At 45.6% G+C, this 21562-nt stretch overlaps 1 protein-coding gene across 2 annotated transcripts in view; it reads right to left on the reverse strand.

The window, feature by feature from the left end:
- Positions 1-424: 424 nt before the first annotated feature.
- The window catches only part of LOC147712937 (cytosolic phospholipase A2 gamma-like), a 722719-nt gene continuing 701581 nt past the window's right edge, over positions 425-21562 (reverse strand). For both annotated transcript variants that reach the window (XM_086923600.1, XM_086923601.1), the window contains one exon: positions 425-1377. In XM_086923600.1, coding sequence (XP_086779726.1) covers positions 1211-1377 — 167 coding nt within the window. In that variant the 3' untranslated portion in view covers positions 425-1210. The remainder of the gene's footprint in view (positions 1378-21562) is intronic.

A 21562-nucleotide genomic window follows, 5' to 3' on the forward strand; every position in this document is an offset into this window, starting at 1 on the left:
AACAATAGAAAGCAGACTAAGCCAGACTCCTCCTACTACAGAAAGGAAACTAAGCCAGAAAAACAACAATAGAAAGCAATAGAAAGCGGAATAAGGCAACACAAAGGAGACTAGTCAGAACCACCTACAACAACTAGTCAGAACCACCTCACCAACCACCAACTAATGTACCTGGGTGTGGATCCCACTATTACTTTAAGATATATTAGGACCCCGCAACTGATCTTTTGGTATAAAGGGATCATGACAGAAATGGTTAACCCTCCGCTGTGTAGTTACTTGTCTGAATTTGGGAGTCTGAGGTTTCCTCTTTCACAGCTACTCACTACCCGAAATTGTAATATATTTGTTTAGCACCAACACATTTGATTACCTAAGGTGAGTGGTACCCACAGTATCTAATAAGGAAGATCAAATCCCCTTCTTTGTTCGTTATTTATTTTGAATCAGACATTTGAGGATCACAAAGAGCCACTTTCAATGCATACACAAACCACAGTATTTAATTAATCATAACAGCTTTCTTAACACAATACTTTCTTTTTAATTATCATAATAAAGAGTGTGTCGTGGGACATCTGAAAGACACAATGCCACTGACCCAACAGTTACCAACTCACTTCACAATGTATTAGAGTTCAGTTTAGGAATCCATCCAGTCTCTATGAAAGTCGTAAGTAATTTATAATCAATAGGTTGTTAGTTATATTCCATTAAGTCCATCAAAGTAGAGCAGCGGTGGAGACATGTCGATGTTTTCGTCTTTAGTGTCAACAAACTCTACATGAAATCATCTTCAGGACGGAGTGTTCATCAAAGATCTAAAATCCCACATATACAGCACAGCTACTGTAATGGGAAGTAACTAATCATCATATTGGAAATCACTTATATAAGCTGAATAATGCAGACGACTTCACTTAAATTAGAAGCGGGGACTTCAATCAATTGTTCTGTAGATGAATGAATTAATAGTCTACTGATAGGTGTTGAATAATTCCTTCAGAGGTTATTGTGCGTTTAGATCTCAATCAGAATTAGGCATAGATTATGTTTACTGACTGTGAAGGTTAGATTAATTTAGGAGGTATAGACAGGATGTGAAGACTTAAGTTTCTTGCAGCTCAGTGCTTAAAGTGAAAAATCAGCAATTGTAAAGCTAAAATGAAACATTTATAATTTATAGTATTTCTTTCTGCTTCGAGTTTCCTCAGACATGAACCAGATTGTCATGAACCGCATTTGCGAGTTCTTCAAGGATTTTGCTTTTGTTCTTTTGTACATTTATTTTGGACACCCTCAGGAGATCCTCTATATTATCCTCGCCATAAGAAGTCTGGAATGTGGAGAAAGTGTCCTTGTACTTCTGTATTTCACCTAAGAAAGCAAGTGAAAAAGCACAGTCATTAATTAACTCTATCCACACAATGATTTGATTGACTCAACCAATCAGAAGGGTTAGCAGAACTCTATAACAAATGTATGCATGCATTCCAAGACGTGCACAGCAGAGACATTAATCTGACAGACACAACAGGGTTGCGTGATAGGTGCCAATACACTATTGCCCCTGATCATTCTTGGATGTGCCACAAGTTAATTGTTCCCATGTGCTCATTTTGCACCCTTATCTTCGGACCAAAAGTGTGGGGAGGGAAATCCATCATACAACAAATAAAACGTGCATTTTTATGATATTCTCTTAACTTAATTTTCTTTACTTTGCTTAGAGGTGTACCGATTCTAATGTTAAATACAATGCCTTCTTAAAAAAATACTTCAATATCAGATACAGTTCTCAGATTTAAAACCAAACATGTACAGGCAAAGCTTTGATATGAGTTAACTTTACAGATAATATTAATGAAAATAGAGAGGTATGAATGCGCTTTACCTCTATATGCAACATAGATGTAGCAGATATGATTATTTATGTCTCCCATTAACACTCCGATATTGTAAGCTGCACCTGCATGTTGTTTTTTGTTGTTGTTGCAGTTTTATCTAGCACAAATTCGACCCGAAGGTATCGGAGCTTTACATAATCACCAGTTGCATTACAGCTGGACACCAGTGACGTAGCAACGGGGTTGCAAGAGGGGCGGTCCAATTCGGGCTGCATGAGTTTTAGGGGCTGCGGCCACCTCTCGCTTTTACCTGCCGTCTCAGGTGGCAATCAACTTCCCCTCCCACATAGAGCCATCGTGGGTTAGTAATCTGGGCCGCATCTTGCCAGCAGCCCAGCCCCGGTCTTCAATGCTGCCATAGAGTGGCAAACACAGGAACAATCATGGGCACGCTATGTCACTGCTGGACACATTCATTTTTCGCCACGGGGAGATTTCGTGATTTGAACAGAATCACAGAGTGTTTGAGCCTCCCGCCAGACTGGAACCTGGGGGCTCATTACGATAGCGGAACAATCGCCACCGCCAGGCCGACAGTGGGAATCATAATGAGAATTACCAACTGCCTATTAGGATGGTGGTGGGTATCGCAGCGGATGCAAAGTCCATCCGCTGCTTTTCCACAGGTGGCAATTGTTACGATTGCCTGACAGGCGGAGCTGGGCCACTAATATGGTGGCGGTGCCTAGCAGGCACCCTCCGCCATATTAGGATGTGGTTGTTGTAGAGGCTTTTCCATAGTGTCAATACCGCCATGGAAAGGCTGCAGATATTGGCTTTGGGGGCCCGTTGTGGGCCTCCTCTGTGGAGTAATTGTGCATTGGGTGTACCCCTGGTACCGCCCTGCGTGTACCAAGTGGCAGGCACCGCATGGTGTCTGCCATGTGCTTCAGGGAAATGCTGTGCATGCTCTTTTACCATTGCGGACTGTGCTGCTGCCAGCAGCACCATCCGCAATGGTAAAAGGCCAGGATGCGCCCGCCAGTATGGCGGGTGCATCCTAATTGCACTGGGGTGACCACCACATGTCTGGCGGGTGGTTCCATCCCTGTTAGGATGAACTGTGGACAGATGTCCGCCCGCCATCATAATGAGCCCCCTGATTCTCCTGCTTCAAAGTCTCAGATTCTAGCCCTTAAGCCATAACGTCTATGTGTTGTTTCTGCTCTGGCACAACATATGAACTGATATTATACTTTGGGAGTTCAAAATGTCAACCCATTTACTGCGCTACGATTTGTTATTAAGGTAAATTAAAATTAGATGTTTCAATGTCTAATTTCAAGCATTGGCAAGTTATATGCTGTATGTTGGTAAGAATCCCTAAGACACTCTCAGAATTTACCTGATCTGATTTAATGATACAGATCCGTTTACCTAATTGAGAATTATGTAGAGTAGTCCTTCTGAAGCTTTTTAGACCCAAGACCCAATTTCTAGAACCATAAACGTTTGAGATCCACCTAGCTTTAATAAGTATGAGGCGGGCCTCCAAGTCCGCCACGCACTTGAATCGGTTTTCCCAGCTGGAACTACTATCCCGGAGTCTTCTCCCCTGGAAGATAGAGTGCTTGACGGGTACGTCCCTGATAGCACTATCTCTCTCATCTACAAAAAACTGATTAATGACCGTTCGGACCTCCTTGTACAGCTTCGGGGGGCCTGGACTGGCTTTGGGCTGGAATTGGACGATGAAGACTAGCAGGCTGCGATATCCTCCCCTAAAAAGGACACGTCTTCGACTGGTGCAATTGAAGATTCTGCACCGTGTCTATGTCACAGGTCCATGTTTGATGAATATGGGTTATTCTGCGGATGGGCTGTGTAGGCGTGGTTGTGGTATGCTTGCTACTTTCCTTCACATTATATGAGAATGTCCGGAGGTAGTGGTTTTCTGGAATCGAGTGCATGCAGTGACGGGAGCCGAATGATTGCAGTATCGCTCAGACTCAATGGGTCACACTGGGCAACATGATTGCGAAAAGAGACATTGCTCAATTGTGGGGATCTCAGAGGTCACCATCAGTCTCAACTTGGAAAGAAAACATGGACTGGTGCATGTTTAGACAAAAAATCGTATATGTCTCCCGTGGTAGGCCCAAGAAATGGGGAAGGATACGGGGTCAATGGAATTCATACCGAGGAGAGATCTGCACTCCCCCCTTTATTGAATCTCCCGACATTCCTCAATTCCCTTGACTGTGCGCTTCGGGTTCTTAGCTTCCTGCTGTATGTGATGTATTGTTTTGCTCTCAGCCCCCCCCCCCCCCCTCTCCGGGGTCTCTCCTCCTTCATAGCATTACTCATTAATCATTTGTCTCCCCCTGCCGTATGAGACAGTCATTACATTGCATGGTACCACCTCAACTCTTTTTTGTGTTTCTTTTTTTTTTCTTTTGTTATTTATAAAATATAAAATGTGAAACCTTTTATTTATCCTCTTATCGCCACAAGTTCTCCATAATATCGTGCCTTCTCGCTTCCGGGCCCTCGGGTTGTCGGCTGATGAGCTGTCTATTTTTATGCTACTGGTATTGCGTACTACTGACCAGCCTCCGTGGTTGTAGGTCTGTAACTGTATTCCTTTTTTACAAATAAAGCTTTAAAAAAAAAAAGTATGAGGCGGGCGATTTTTGTGTGTAACTAAAGCATCATGTGGTACCTCACTGTCACTGACAAGCACCACATTATGTATTCAAATTTCGATTAAACTTGCAAAGCCAAATTTTGACCTTGTAAGACTATATTGCACTCAAATGATAATGTGTGACAATTGGGATTTAGGTAAAATGTATGATTTTTTGCATCACCAAGTCAAATGCTTTGATTTGTTTTGATCCTATTACAATCGCTGTTTTCATACACTTCAGAATTACAAAACAATGCCCTTAATTTTTGCTTTCATAATTGCTGAATATACACAGTTCACATTTTACAGGTATTTACATTTCAAGTGTTACAAAAAATGGCATCCTTGACCCTTTCCTTTACTCACCCTGTACTCCACCAATATTCACATAATTCACTTTACTTTTCTATTTTTGAGTGCAAAGTGAGAGGAATGTGCTGCTCATTGTATTACAATGGGTATTGTGTTTACTATTGTGCCAGAAGACATAGATTGACATTTGATGTCTGCCTTTGAAGCTCAGCAAATGTGACAAGATAAATACAGAAATGAAAGACTTCTTTATTTATTGCTTTGACTTTTGCAATCCACCATACCCCACCAGTGGGTTTGGGAAACACTGTTCGAAGGAATAATATTTGAAATCCTACTTTTCTCGTTTCTCTGTTATTCCTAATAAGTTACAGTCCTATACATTCCTTTTATCCAGCAATAATAAATGTTTATATAGCTACTTCAGGGGTAAACAAAGAGCACAAAGATAAAGATTACAGACAAATTACTTAGTATGTGCATGCCATTGCCTTCTCCACAATCCTTCAAATACTCAGGTTTCTGGTAATTAGACTTGTTTATGAGCTGTTTTTTTTATTTGTGCTGATAAAGAGCCAATTAAATAAGAGTGAAATTTAATTTTAACTCCAGATGAGAACATCCCAACCCTCAGCTCTGTTCTGTATGCTGCTGAAGGGGATTTTACGTTGTATTCTGCAGGCTTCTTGGGAAATTGCTCTCTTCTTTTAGAAGTCTGCTTTTCCATCCCGACCCGTATGTGCCTAAGGACAGACTAAGGGCCTGATTTAGAAATGGACAGATAGCCGAACTTTCTACCTTGGGGACGGAGTTGCATTACTCCATTTCCATGAAGGAAGAACATCCCGCATAATTTGTAAATGACCGCCAAGCAAGGGGTCATTCATAAATGCATTGGCAGGATCTGTCTTTAGTGTGTGGTGGCAGACCGTATTGAAGGCGGCTGACAGGTCCAGGAGGATGACGGCTGATGTTTCACCGTTGTCTAGTTGGATTCTGATGTCGTCCGTGGCTGCGATGAGGGCTGTCTCGGTGCTGTGGTTGATTCGGAATCCGGACTGGGATGAGTCAAGGATGTGGTTGTCCTCGAGGTAGCGGGTCAGTTGCGTGTGGATGACTTTCTCTATGACCTTCGCCGGGAACGGGAGCAGGGAGATGAGCCAGAAGGTCTTGAGGTCCTTGCGGTCTGCCTTGGGTTTCTTGAGAAGGTCGTTGATCTTGGTGTGCTTCCAGCTAACCGGGAATGTGGCTGTCTCGAGGGAGTTGTTGATTACTTTCCGTAGTTGGGGTGCGATGGCTGCATCTGCCCTGTTGAGTATGTGGTGTGGGCAGGGGTCTGTTGGAGATCCTGAGTGGATGGAGTTCATGATCTTGCGTGTTTCGGCGTCGTTTGACGGTGGCCCAGGACGTCAGGCGGTTGGTGCACAAGGTGTTCGCAGGGTTGGAGGAGTCTGGCGTTGTTGCGGTGGTCGTGGTGTTGAAGCTGTCATGAATGTCAGCGATCTTGCCGTGGAAGAAGGTGGCCAGCGAGTCTCACAATTCTTGTGAGGGGGGTATGTCGTTGGTGTTGGCGCTGGGGTTGGAGAGTTCCTTCATGATGCTGAAGAGCTCTTTGCTGTCATGTGCGTTGTTGTCCAGGTGGTTTTTGAGGATGATCTCTTGGCTAAACTTATGAGGTGGAAATGTCTGCGGGTGGCGTCCTTGTGGGCTATGTGGCTGTCCGATGTTTGTTCATGTAGCCAGTTCTTCTCTAGGTACCGGCATGCTCTCTTGGAGGTTTAGAGCTCTTCGGTGAATCAGGTGGCTTTCTTGTAAGCATGGGCGAATTTTGCGAATCTCGCGTTCGCGAATTTTGCGGATTTGCGAACTAGCAATCCGCAAAAACCGCGAATTCTCGCGAATTTGCGGATTTTTTTTTGTGTGTTTGCGCGCGTTTCTGCCAGTTCGCGAGGGTTTTGTACAATGTCGCAAATTGCGAACTTACCTGTCGGGTCGCAAGTTTCGCGAACTTGTTGTTTCTACGTGTCCAGCCTGTTTGGGACACTCTTCTTCATCACTGCCAATCTCTGTCACCACTGCCACTCTCTGACTACTCATGCCACCCTCTGGCCCACCCATGCCACCCTCTGTTTCATCACAGCACCCTCTGGTTGTCCAGTCAGTGTACATTATTGTGGCAACGCAAGCACACCTTCCCTGCCTCAAGTGACCTGAATTAATTTGGGGCTGATTAATGTGTCACAGAATATTTTTTTAGCTGGCACCTGCTTCCTTAGTGCTTCCTGATTAGTGATCTTTTGAACTTGCTAAGTGCTTTCATTGTTGCAAAATTAGTTACAACACCTGCCCTGCCCCAACTGACAATAATGAATTAGGGGCTGATTAATGGATTTGAACCTCCAGCCTGGCTCCTGCTTGTCTCCCTTAGCTGTAATTCAGGACCTTTGTGGCATATGTGTAACTATTCTGAGGTTCAGAGCAGGGTCACATAATAGTTGCAACTGGCAACTGAACTCTGGAGGGGCCCCTCAGGAAGCACTACAGGAAATGGCTACTAATGATGAGCCTGAACTTTTGAACCTGGTAAGTAGTTTCAGTTTTGCTAAGATCGTATTTCTGCAATTTTGCACTTATTCGCGGGGCGCGAAGTTGTACTGGGAAGCTGCGAACTCACGCGAACAGTGCGAGCAGTGCGAGCAAAATCCGCTGCTCGCGGATTTGCGGATTTTGCGGGAGATTCGCGAATCTCGCGGATTGCGAATTTACCGAAAATCCGCAAAATCCGCGAGCGAAACGGATTTTCCGCCCATGCTTACTTTCTTGCTGGTGTGGCTATTTGATGGTTTCTTGCGCGGGCGAGGGCGTTGGAGCAGTCATTGATCCATTGTCGGAAGTTGCGGGCGCCGGTGTCTGGGTCGGTGGGGGGGTTCTGAGCGAGGGTGGTGACCAGCTGGTCTGCAGTGATTTTGCTTCTGTTGCGGCGGGGCAGCTGGTGGGTGCGGTAGTGCATGGTGGGATTCTTGTAGGTGAAGTGGATGTAGCGGTGGTCAGTCCAGTGGAGTTCGGTGGTGTGGTTGATGGAGACATGGGGGCTTGCCGAGAACATGGGTTCAAGCGTGTGGCCAGCGGCGTGGGTGGAAGTGGTGACAAGTTGTCTGAGGCCAAGGTTGGTGAGGTTGTTGATCAGGGTGGTGCAGTTGGCATCGTTATTGTTCTCGAGGTGGAAGTTCAGGTCCCCGAGGAGGATGTAGTCCGTGGAGGCAAGAGCATGGGTGCTGACGAGATCAGCGATGGAGTCGCTGAACTGTGGTTGGGGTCTGGGGGGTCAGTAGACAAGGGTTCCTCTGAGTGTGGTGTTGGGGTCGGTGTGGATCTGGAAGTGCAAGTGTTCGGCGGTGCTGAGGGCGTCGTCTTCTGAGAAGGTGGAGACCTTTAGGGAGGATTTGTGGACGATGGCCATTCCTCCTCCTATTCCATTGGTGCGGTTTCTGCGGGAGATCTTGTAGCTGTCCGGAGATGGCTATGGCAATATCGGGTGCCGAGGAGTCATTACACCAGGTCTTGGTCAGGAAGGCGACGTATGGGGCGGAGGTGTCGAGCAGGTCCCAGAGCTTGACGGCATGTTTGCATGAGGAGCGGGTGTTCAGGAGTATGGAGCGGAGGTGGTTGTGTCCAGTCCTTGGTGGTTTGGCGGCTCTGTCGCAGGTGAGGCTGCAGTTGCGACAGGAGAAAGGTCAATGGGTGCGTTTTGGGGTGGCCTGGAAGCAGGTGTGGTCTCGACCGGCGTTGAGTGCATGGATGGTACTGGCATCATAGCAGAGTCTGGCGTTGTGGTGTTCGTGGGGGCCAGGGGTTCTGGAGCTGAGCGGGGTCCAGGCACGGATGGACGCAGACAGGCTTGCCTCTAGTGCACCAGCAGTGCGCCCACTGCGCGCATCCGCTGTGCGGCCAGCATTAAAGGTGGGGAGGGAGGGAGGAGAATCTGGGGAGCGGGCAGCGAATGGATGGCAAGGGGGTGGGCCGTAGGGGAGCAGCAGTGGGAATGGGCAGCAGGGTACAGAAGAAAAAAGGGGGGAGGGGGAGACGATGGATAAAAATACATAAGACAGTGGGATTGGGAACAGTAGAGCACAATCAATGGGGCACAGAACTAGAAAATGAACAAATACAGTGGAACACAAACAGCAGGATTGAACTCACAGACTGAGCGGCAGCGAGGGGGGGGAAGGCACTCACACACTGGAGGAGCTGTGCGGCGTGGGGAGCGACCTGGCCAAATCCAGGTGACTGAGTGATTTGCAATAGCCTGTTAGTTCATAATGCTCTCCACACCTTCTGCCAATGACAGTATTACTGGGCAAAGATACATTGGTGGAAAATGGCCCTCTCTGAAGGGTCATCCTGAACATTTTGCCTTTCTCCTCTTTTTACTGAACTCTGTTTGTTGGCCATAGAACACTGCTATTCAGTGCTAAGGTGCATGTGCTTCTTCCCTACACATGTGTTTACCTAATTTACATATTTCATTTACTTGTAAGTCCTTTGTAACTCAGGGCCTGTAAGTTAAATGCTACTAACGATTGTGCAACCCACTGACGACAAACTTGTCTAAGGCCTGTCACTGCAGTTCCTGAGTGTGCAGTTTACTGCCACTTCAATTTGGCATTTAAAATGAGTTGCCAAGCCTTAAACATCCATTTATTAGGTCACCCGTAAAGAAGGTAGTGACAGTGTATTCAGTTTTTCACTAATGTGAGGCCTACTCCTCCTACAGGTTATCATTGTGAATTCATTAATACACATTTAAGCTGTAATTCCTGATCAGACAGGAGCAGCTTTTTCATGTTTCATATCTTTGGAATGGTAATGATAAATTTCCTTACCGGTGAAGTTGGATTCAACATTATTATTTTAGAAATACCACGTTTAGGAAGTGCCCATTTCTATTCACTTACTGCTCTGTGTGCCTGACAGACTACTTCGAATACACATCTCGGGTGGGTGACAGCTATATTTTGTGCATTCCCTTTAGACAGCCACAAGACAGGAAGGATAGGTGTGTCTGAGTACCCATCTATATATATATATATTTTTAACTTTATTTCATGATTTAAAAAAACCTTTGCACAATACAAAAGATAAAACAATTTTAAAACGTATTCAATTGATAGAGTTGTGAGTAAAAATGTAACACTTGTTAAATAACAATAATAAAAGTAAAAACAGAATGCCCAGCCCCCCATGTGTCCGAACTCTCTTATTTCTGCCCTGCACCTATGGAAACTATCTCATTCAAAATGGGTCTTGCCAGGTTTGTATTTAGCGGACTGAAGATGTCCAGCCAGTGTGCACGACCCTTTGATTGTGTTTATTGTACATTTAGAGTTCTGTCCGGTTTTCTCAAGGTGCTCACAGGGTAGTATTGTCCTTCTTATGGAGGTCCGATTTTATTTATTAGTATTTTGTAAAGCGCATGGTTACACTAGCAAGTGTGTCCCCGCGCTGTAAATGCTAATAGTTATTATCAGTCGGCAGTTGGCATCTCCCCTTCCCTAGTTTTTTTGCGCAGTCCATAAACCTCATCAGTGCGCAGTTTAAATACGTGTTCCGTGGGTCAAAGCAGGCCAATACTGCGGATCTGCATGATCTGACTTCCTTATTGTTCCAGGCCCTCCGCAGAAGAAGCCTTCTTTCTTTCAGGAGGCTAGGGCACAGGCACACAACATTAATTATATCTTCCCTATGCTTGTAGCAAAAGCGACATGTCTCCAGGACTTGTTCTCGTTTCCATTTTGGGAGGTGGCAAGACAGGTTAATCACCCCCAGTCTTAATTTTAAAAATCTGAGTTTGGTGCGTGCATTAAAAGTACAAGTTAAGTAGCTCTGAGCTGATCAGCTGATCATATGTGATGAGGGTCATCCAACCATGGCTTCTTTTAGCATTGAGGAGATCTTCTTTGTGCATTTTTTCGCTAGCCTTTTAAACTCATGTTGGCTGACATGCAGGTCCCATGCATCGCTCAGGCCTGAGGTTTTTAATCCACTTCTTTGGGTAGACTCAGCTTGTGGCAGCACATTAGGAAATGCATCATTCTGACCACAGTTTGCTTACAGATGCCCAGTTCCAGCCTGATTTGTGCCATTGACGTGAAAGATGGTAAGTGAAAGACTGTTCTAAAAATGTTTGCTATAATTGTATCCAGTTGATCACTGTACAATCCCTTAAGCACCTCGCTTCCATATGTTAGTGTTGGAATGACTTTTGCCTGTGCCACCTGTAGTGTTGGAGCGATAGTTGAGCCAAATAATTCCTTATGGATGAACTGAGAGCAAAAGCTAGTGCTGTGCCTTTCTTATTTTGTTCTCCCAAATGGGTTTTATGTCTTCCGTTGATGTTGAAGATCACTCCTAGGTACTTGTGGCATTTGGCTTCTGTAATTCTTTCAGAATTTAAGACCCATTTCAACTTTTTTGGTCTTCCCGAGCGAATTGCCAAGATTTTTGTATTCTTGTTGTTTATCACAAGCTCGTTCTTGTCTGAGTATGCAGCGGTTGCGTCCATGAGTCTTTGTAAGCCCACCTTTGTGCTACTTAAAAGAACCACGTCATCTGCATATAAAATATTTGACAGCTATAGACTACCTAGTTTAGGAGCATGGGAGTTAGCTTTGTTCAGGGCTTCCGGAAGATCTGCTAAAAATAGATTGAAAAGTGTGGGGGCCAGGACGCAACCTTGTTTCAGTCCTTTTGTTGTAATAATTGGTCTTGACAGTCTGGAGCCATCGCCAATCGTAATCCTGACCCAAGTGTCCTGATGCAGTAGGTGTAAGGCTCTTAATAAACCATCTGGGAGGTTCAGATCTAGAAGCTTCTGCCACAACTTCCCCCTATTGACTTTGTCGAATGCTGAATTAAAATCTATAAATCCTATGTAAAGCGATCTGTTGCTAAGCTTCGCCTGGTCTATCAAGGACGAGAGAGCCATGAGGGTAACCATAGGGCCTGTCCCACTTGTAAAGCCAGTTTGGTTTAGTGAGATTAATGAATGATCCTCGGGCCATTCCCGTAGCGAATTTAGCAAAAGACCTGCAAAGTACTTGGCTTTATTGTCAATGAGAGCAACTAGCCGATATACATCTGCATTCTCATGGCCTTGCCAGGGCAGGAGAGAAGGGAGGGGCTCACACTTTACTTGACTAGGCTGTGTCCTGTCCCCACACAAAGGACTGATTACCCCCCACTGATAGCTTGGCATTCAGGACTGGGTTAAATGGGATACTTGTGCACTTCAGAGAGCTGCTTTAAAGTCAACCCCCTCATCTAAAGGCACGGATGGCTATAAGTATTGGGACTCTGGACCCCCAAAATCAGACACTACTGGACTTGAAGTGAACCGCAGTCACTGTTTAAAGGCCTCATCTTTGGACTGCAGACTTGGAAGGCCTGTTTTTCTCTTGTGTTGCCCTGCTGCTCTCTGACGCTGCTGAAGGAGAGCTGCACTCTGTCTTCACGCCAAATGATCTCCAAGGCTTGTTGGATTGCCTCTTGTTGGTTGAGACTCAGGGATATCAAATTCTCTACCCCTGCTCCTGTGCCTGGCTCACTGGGAGTGGCCCAGATACTTGCAAAATTTCCACACATTCCCTGTCTGCATGTAGCAGAACCAGCACATTAACCTGGTTGCAGGATAAAATTGGCACATCGCCTCGGAATCAGCTTTTTACCTCCAGAGATTGCTGCATCAGACAGCATAACGCTGCTGCTACTTGGTCAGATCAATGCATCCCCTCGACTGTTGAGGTTCTGCAAATTACGAATTCGTTCGTGCTCAGCCTCCATTTTGAGATCGCTGCCATTTTGTGTTGCCCTCACTCAGGCAGCTCGGCGAACGCAATGTTTTTGTCATTTCTGCTTTGCGTGTCAGGTGGCTTCCTCGCCTATGTTTGCTAACAAGTGTCAGGGTCTGGCCGAGTACACTAATTCCTGTCTGAGCTGATTAAATCCCCGTCGGGACTACATGTCATTTCACACCATTGTTTCCTTTAAGTTATCTTATCTGCTGTCCATCGCTACATGTCTCATGCATTCTCCTGTTTCTCGACTGTCCTTCTACAACACGCAGCTGTGATTTCTCTGCTTGTAAACAGAATTGTGTGGATTCACTTGTGATTTACTTAAGGGGTCGAATGACAAACAGAACCGGGAACTTGAGTTGCTTTGGTCTTAAAACATTGTCTATAACATTTGCCTATAGCTCATGCTCGTGTGTGTTTGCATTTTGTATTGTACGGTGTTAAGTGGCAGTCTCTTTTGAACCTCGTTGTACTGACGACTTCTAAGACCACTGTACTAGCTGCAGCTAATAAATATCATCTTCTACGCCAGATGAAGAGGCCGTGTCTCTGTTTTGACAAGGCAGGTGAATCCCGAAGATTTAGACGTACCCTGCGCCGCCGAGCCTTAAGGCTGCGTTTCTCCAACTGGCGCCCAACGTGGGGCAACTTCAGCGGTAGCGGTTGAGGCCGAGGGTCGTGAGGAGCCCCGCAAGAAAACTCCGGAGGAAGCGCACCACGTGATCGACCCCTATATGTCGGAAGTGGACCGAAGGTCTTTGACGGCACGGCTACTCCTCTCCGACGGCTGCTGATGAATGCTGCCCTGACTGTCGCCCTGCCTTGGACCCTTCTGAAATTTTGGTAGAGCGAGACGATAGACGGCCTTCGCTGGCGCAGAACAATTCTTAGTTAAGTATTTGGTGGGTCGCTCCCACAGACCTTTGTTTTGTTTTCGTTCTTAGTCTCTGTTCAGATATTGCAATAGATGAAGCCAAGGGGTAAGTACGATTGTACTGTTTCACTGATCTATACCCCTTGTTGTTTGTGATCAGTCTAGAGAAGTGACGATGCCTGGGCTGAGTAAGTTCAAAAGATTTTGTTGTTTGGGTTGTACAAGGGATTCGCAGTTGGAGGAGTCATGTCCGCTCCCTCCGGTTGGAACTCCGACTTATGAGCTCTATTCAAAACATGGTATTGGTCCCATTACCTTTAACGAGACATGGGTCCAATATATGAAAAATAGTGGAGTTTTGAGATGGCCCCAGAATGGTAGCTTTGATCCTGCTATATTAGATAATTTGGAAACAATTCTGTTTAGAAGAAAAGCCCGGCCGGCTATGTTTGACTCCTTTCGCCTCTGGCGCAAAGAAGCTAAACAGAAAGAAATCAAACAAGCAAAAAAGGATAAGAAAGCACAAGACATGTCAGTCCTGCAGGCTGCTCAGCAGTTTAAGGACAACGAAGTAGATGATGCGAAGGAGATATCAGAGAGACAACATCGTATGGCGGTAGATAAATGCTATCCGATGTTGCCTACTTCCTCTATAGATAAAAGTAAGGAATTAGAAGAAGATTCCCTAATGTCTTGTTTATTGAATTCACCTCCGCCCTATGCTCAGAATGCGAATGCACCTCCGTTACCCCCTCCCGTCGTTCAACAAGTGGTTGCTCAACTACCGATTGTCCAGCAACCAGCTCAGCCCCTTAATGCTTCCTTGTCTGCTTCTGCTCCACCCTTGCAGCTTGTACTTTAGCCCCCACCTTATCCCGCTCTTATTCTTCAGCCTGCTACGTTTCAGTCTCCGTTGCCTTCTACATCTGTAATGCCTCCTATCCTTTCGAGGGATCTCCTATTTCACAGAAGAGGATAGCAGATGCTGTTTCAAGTTTCTTTTCTCCTTTTGTTAGGTCTATAAAAATGTCTCCAGCTTTCTCTAGGCGACAATCACGTTGTCAACTTCCTTTTGCGGACAAGAAAGTAGCTTTGGGTTCTCTCGCTTGCAAATGGATTGAGCATGGACCAGAATATAGTACCAATGACATCATGAGTTGCTTTCATCAATTGGGGGAGCCCACGCAGAGATATGTTTTCAACATTATGTGTCAAACTCTTTCTAGAAGTTGGGAAGATATGGAGTTAGATAACGTTCCTTGGGACCTCCTGAAATTACAAGCTGATTTTGATAAAGGTTTTATTGTAGGACACCGAGTTGACTCATTGCGTTTCGAACAATGTTTCTGTCTTTGTCTTTTTCTGAGGCTGATCCCATCAATAAACAAGAATTATCCGATGCGTGAAGTTCCTCCCGTATGGAGAGAAGAGGTGCTTGGTCCACCTCAAGTCCCTGCTCATTTCCAGCGTATATGGGTCCATGAACCCTGGAAGAGGTCTGAAGTATTGGTGCTTAAGCAAACTCTTCCCGACCCCCCTAAAAATCCTGCTGGATATTACAAAGAATTGTCCCAAACAGTTGACGCTTGTATTATGAATTTGGCCGACATTGATATGTTATTTGGAAATGTTGTTCCACAAGGTATATGGGCACGGATTCGTAAGGAGAATCATTTGGCTGAATTGGGTGGTGATTGGGCAGCTATTAGAGCTGTGGATGCAAATCAGGTGGGTGGTGCAAAACCCGAAAATTTGATTACGGCTCTTCTAGGTGGAATAATTGAGTTGATGAAGACAATGATGCCTGCAGTACGAGTAAGTTGGGATAAGTTGGCTGCGTGTAAGCAAAAGAAAGATAAAAGTGTCTCGGATTTCTTCACTCGTTTCGAAGAAACGTTTATAGACCACAGTGGTCAGGACTTGAGTGTAGAGGGTGGTCAGCGGTTGTTTGTGGATAAGTTTGTATATAAATTGCTTCCCGAATTATCGAATAAATTAAAGAGTTCTGAGAGTGCATGGGCTGTCTCTTCACCTGCTAAAATATTGGCTACTGCACAGTATTATGAGAATAGGGATAAGGAGGAGAAGGAGAAGCAAGAGAAGAAAAATAAAGATTTGAAAACTAAAGTTCTTTTACAGCAGGCGTATCCGCCTCGCTCGACTCAGCGTCAGCAAAACCCTCATTTTCAGCTGCCTCCACAGTTTCAGAGATTGTTGCAAAAGCCTGAGTATTTTACACCAAGACCTTCATTAGGTCCTAATCAATGCGCATATTGTAGGGAAGAGGGACATTTCTAGAATAGTTGTCCGGTCTTATTACAGCGTAATAATGGGATGTCTGCTTCCCGAGGTCGTGGTAATTTTCAGACAGAATCTAGAGGTAGAGGACGAGGTGTGTCCTCTCAGGAGCAGCGTTCTCTTGTCCCATCTACTTCTAATTACTTTGATCAGCAGACAGTTCTGTCTACGCAGTATTACAACAATGATTACTATGTTGAAGAGAGGGCTGACAATTTTCAGACTGAATAGGACAGCCAGGGACGAAGTGAGGGAGTTGTGTCGATTCCAGTAGATCAAAATGGGCCGTATGTCACTGTCAATGCAATGGGTGTTTCAGAACCGTTTCTTTTGGATACTGGTGCGATGAGAAGTTCTATCATTTATTCTAAACTCCCTGGGGCACCTTTGTCTGGCTTAATAAATACTTCTGTGGGATTTTCTGGTGCTCAAGTCCGTAACCCCGTTTCTTGCCCCTTGCCTGTTTCGATTGGTCCTTAAGATTTGGAAGCTCCACTTATTTTAACAACTGGTTGTGGTGAGAATTTACTGGGCTTAGATTTTGTTAAAACGACTGCATGCAACATTGTATTGTTCCCCTTCTGGTGTGCATCTCACGTTGGGAAAGAGATTGATGTCCCCCATGTATTTATCTCGGGACAAGTTTCCACCTGAGTTACTTTCTCTCCCAGAAAGTCTTTGGGTCATGGGCCCGAATGACGTGGGTCGTCTTGCGATCCCACTGTACGTTGTCACAGTTAAAGATAATGTTAGAATGCCATGCATTCCTCAATATCGTATTTCTAGTGATGGAGAGAGAGCATTGTTGGCTATTGTTGATGACTTCATTCAGAAAGATGTGGTCGAAGAAATTAGAGGCAATGTTTGTAACAGCCCTGTTCTTCCGATCCTTAAGAGGACGGATCCTTCACAGCCTCCTGTCTATAGATTTGTTATTGACCTAAGGGAAGTCAATAAAATAGTGGTACCACAGTTTCCTGTTGTTCCGGACAATACAGCTTTATTGACAATGATTTCTGCTTCAGCGGTTTGGTTCTCGGTGATCGATCTTAAGAATGCTTTCTTTAGCATTCCCATTGCTGAGGAAAGTAGGGATATTTTCAGTTTCTCTTTGGGTGGCCGAAGCTTCCGATTTAAGAGAGCTCCTCAAGGCTATTGTGAAAGTCCCTCTATTTACAGCAAAGCTCTTAAATGTCAACTTGATACTTTTCCTTTGCGTCAAGGTGCTACGCTTGTTCAGTATGTGGATGATTTGCTGGTGGCTGCTGATACGGAAGATGTGTGTAGGAACGTGACTGTTGCGTTGTTGCATCATTTGGCTGTTCTGAATCACAAAGTATCGCCCTCTAAGTTGCACTATGTCCGACAAGAAGTGACCTATTTAGGTAGAACGTATTCATGCTATTTCACAGATGTCTGTACCCACCACTCAGAGAGAACTGCGTGCCTTTTTGGGTATTACTTCCTACTGTAGACAATGGATTCCCAATTTTTCACTTTTGGCGAAACCATTGGTGGCATTAATGTTGAAAGATATGCCCCATCCGCTCCCTTGGACGGATGAATGTCAGAAAAGTTTTGTTGATTTACGTACTACCCTGTGTTCCGCTCCAGTGTTGGATACCCCAGATTATAGTAAGACCTTTACATTGTACGTTCATGAGAGAGAAGGTTGCGCGTGGTCAGTCTTGACACAGCAATTGGGAGATAAGCAAAGTCCATGTGCCTATTTCTCCGCTACATTAGACCCAGTAGCTAAAGCTTTGCCCAGTTGTCTTAGAGCTACAGCAGCTGCCGTAATTTCTATTAGACAGTCTGCCAGATTAGTATTGGATAACACACTTATGGTTATGGTTCCACATGCAGTGGATACTTAGTTAAATAGAACTAAGACGCAGCATCTCACGAGTGCTCGTTTGTCTGGTTACGAGCTGATACTTCTAGCGAGCCATATACATATCAAAAGATGTAACACGTTAAATCCAGCTACACTGTTGCCACTCCCAGATGAGAAAGACGATTAGGAAAAGCATGATTGTTTTCTTCGAACAGAAGAAGAGACCAAGGGGAGGATTGATTTAAAGGACACTCCGCTCAAGGACCCGGACGGGATCTTATGGGTAGATGGTTCTTGTTTTAAGCTTCCAAATGGAGAAACCTCTTCTGCCTATGCTGTCACCACCTTATGCACAATTGTTGAAACGGCACGTATTGGACGTAATTTAGCCCAAGCAGCTGAATTGATAGCTCTGACTAGAGCATGTGTGCTGTCGAAGGAAAAGAGAGTGAATGTGTACACGGATAGTCAGTACGCCTTCGGTGTTGCGCATAGTTTCGGAAAGCTGTGGAGGGAGAGAGGATTCTTTACCTCCCACGGGACAAAGATTCAGCATGGTCAGTAGTGACTGATCTTCTTGAGTCACTTATTTTACCAGCACAGATAGCGATCATAAAGTGCAGCGCACATAAGAAAATCACAGATGATGTGGGTCGTGGAAATGCGTTTGCAGACGAGGTAGCGAAAACTACAGCTAGAAGCACTACTAGTCGAATGTATGTGGCAGGTCCTGCAAATTGGGTGAGGGAAATTGGAATGTGTGAAGATACGATTGAGAGTGTGAAAACGATTCAGGGAAAAGCCACTGAGAAAGAATTGAGCGTGTGGAAAGAAAGGACAGAAATGTTAGATTTGACGGGTTGTTGGACGGAGTTGTCGGAACATCAGCGATGGTTGTTACCGGACGCTTATGTGTTGCCGGTTGTGACTATGGCTCATGGCCCAGCACACATTAGTGCAAAAGGCATATGTAAGCTTTTGGCTCCAGTATGGCAGAATGAAGGAATTGCGAAATGTGCAGAAAATGTGGTTAAACATTGCATTGTTTGTTTAATGCATAACCCAGGAAAAGGAACTCCAACTCCAGCAGGTCATTTTTCTCCGCCGTCATATCCCTTTGAGGTGTTGTAGATCGATTACATTCATATGGATCGCTGCAACAACCTCAAGTATGTTCTGGTGGTGGTATGTGCCTTTTCCCGCTGGATAGAGGCCTACCCCTTGAAAGATAACACTGCTTTGTCAACTGCTAAAGTGTTGATTAAGGAATTCTTTCCTAGGTTTGGTTTGCCGTGCATTGTCTGGAGTGACAATGGAAGTGAATTTGTGGTCCAGATAATGCAGAAAGTATGTTCTGGTCTTGGAATCAAACAAAAATTTCATGCGGCGAACCATCCACAGTCGGCGGGTTTGGTTGAGTGTTACAATGGTACGCTCAAGCTTAAGCTGGCGAAGATTCAAGCCAGTACAGGTCTTGCTTGGCCTTATGCCTTGCCCCTAGCTCTTTTGTCAACCAGAACTACTGTACACTCTCGTATGGGACTTAGCCCATATGAAGTAGTATTTGGACGCCCAGCTAATGTTTGGGGCGTCCCCCGTCCCAAAAGATACTCAGACATACCATATCCTCTGTTAATCGACTATTTACATGATTTGACTACTAAATTAAGTGTTATTCGTCAACAGGTACAGAGTGTTGTGCTGGAGGCCTCCACAGACCCAGGTCACACCATCTTGCCTGGCGACTGGGTCTGTGTGAAGAATTTTCAACGGACTAAGAATTTGGAGCCTCGTGGTCCACGCCTACGCAAGTGTTGCTCGTTACTCGCACTGCCGTCAAGGTGGTGGGAAAACGCAATTGGATACATGGAGTGCACTGTAAAAAGGTGCCACTTCCATTACCCTTTGATCAGTGGATTTGCAGTGGTGTAAAAGAATCGGACACTGCAGCAGTTCCTTGTTTTGTCCCATTCAGTGATGCTCAGATTCATGGGACTCAGTCTGAAAAAGCGAATGACGACATTCTTCAAGCTGCTGTGCCTGTGCTTCGTCGAATAGACACCACCAACACAGAAATACTGTTTAAAGATCAGACCGTGCCGAGCAAAACAAGCTACAATTTAAGACCAAGACCCAATGAACTGAACTCTTTTTTTTTTAACCGTTTTTATTGGCATTTTTCTCCAAAAACTAAACATTGCAGTCATCTCTACAATAAAGTGCACCTTGCATTTCCCCCCCGCTCCCGCCGCCCCGTTCATTACCCATATTGAAGCATACAGTTCACGTACAAAAGTGATCACAAGGTGGGTTCTCCATAGTATCATCAGTATTACAATTATCATAAAGTCTCTTTGCCCTCCAATATGCACATCTCGTAGTGTACGATTATAGTCCGGCATCCAGTCTGTGGTAGCTTCGCCATTTCCCCCATACTTTTCGGAACTTCCTAGGACACCCCCTTGCCTTGTATGTAACTCTCTTAGCCACCATATACATATCTAGGCCTCACCTCCATTCTTCCAGACGTGGGATCTCCGGTGCCCCCCAGTATTTCGCAATATCCCTCTAGGCCACTACTAAGGCCAGTACCAGGAAGGTCAGCAGAGGGCATGGAAGATCCACATCGATTGTCATGCCCAATAGAGCCAGCTTGGGGTCAGCCTGTAATTGACTCTCCAGTACTGCTGACAGTTCCGTAAAAACATCTGACCAGTACCCCTGTATTTTAGAGCATGACCACAGGACATGAAAGAAATCCCCATTGGGGTCCTGGCATCGCAGGCATTTAGCGTCGTCCGTCTTCCCCATCTTCTGGAGCCTCACTCTATCAAAGTAGGTTCTATGTAATACGTTAAATTGGATAAGGCGGAGTCGAGAATTAACTGCCACCTCTCTGGGATGTGTTAAGACCAGTTCCCAATCAATGTCCTCCATGCCTCCAACGTCCGCCTCCCATTGTTGTCGAAGCTTGGCCAAGTCCCCCAAGATGTTATTCGTGAGGGTCTTATAAGTTAGCGATACCGCCTTCTGCTGGATGTGTTCCTGTAGGAGCCTGCCTTCAAGTGGGGCGAATTCTGCCAGGTCTACAGTGTCAATATTTTTGGCCCTTCATACATGCAGCCCGGTGGCAGTGGGCTAGCAAGCAGGAGCTGTGGGCTGCGACTGTGCATTTTAGTTACCTTTTAGCGCGTTGTCACGCTGATGAAAGCGTTGACACGCGTTCGCTTTTAAATTGTTTTTCTGTGTCTAACCTGTACTGAAATTTGACAGGTACCTTCTAATCCTCATTTTGCCTTCCAGGGACACAGCGGGGCCGGCTGGCAGCTTTTTTCATCTCTGGCGCCCAGCAGCAGTGGCCGCCATCTTGGATTGGGCCGGTTCGCCCGACCCCACCCACGCCACTCCCCCCACGCTGCTCCCCTATTTAGGAGCATCTCACAGTCTCCCCAGCGATTGCGAGCAGCCCGGTGGCAGTGGGCTAGCAAGCAGGAGCTGTGGGCTGCGACTGTGCATTTTAGTTACCTTTTAGCGCGTTGTCACGCTGATGAAAGCGTTGACACGCGTTCGCTTTTAAATTGTTTTTCTGTGTCTAACCTGTACTGAAATTTGACAGGTACCTTCTAATCCTCATTTTGCCTTCCAGGGACACAGCGGGGCCGGCTGGCAGCTTTTTTCATCTCTGGCGCCCAGCGGCAGTGGCCGCCATCTTGGATTGGGCCGGTTCGCCCGACCCCACCCACGCCACTCCCCCCACGCTGCTCCCCTATTTAGGAGCATCTCACAGTCTCCCCAGCGATTGCGAGCAGCCCGGTGGCAGTGGGCTAGCAAGCAGGAGCTGTGGGCTGCGAC

This window comes from Lissotriton vulgaris, chromosome 5, assembly GCF_964263255.1.
Source record: "Lissotriton vulgaris chromosome 5, aLisVul1.2, whole genome shotgun sequence".
NCBI lineage: Eukaryota > Metazoa > Chordata > Amphibia > Caudata > Salamandridae > Lissotriton > Lissotriton vulgaris.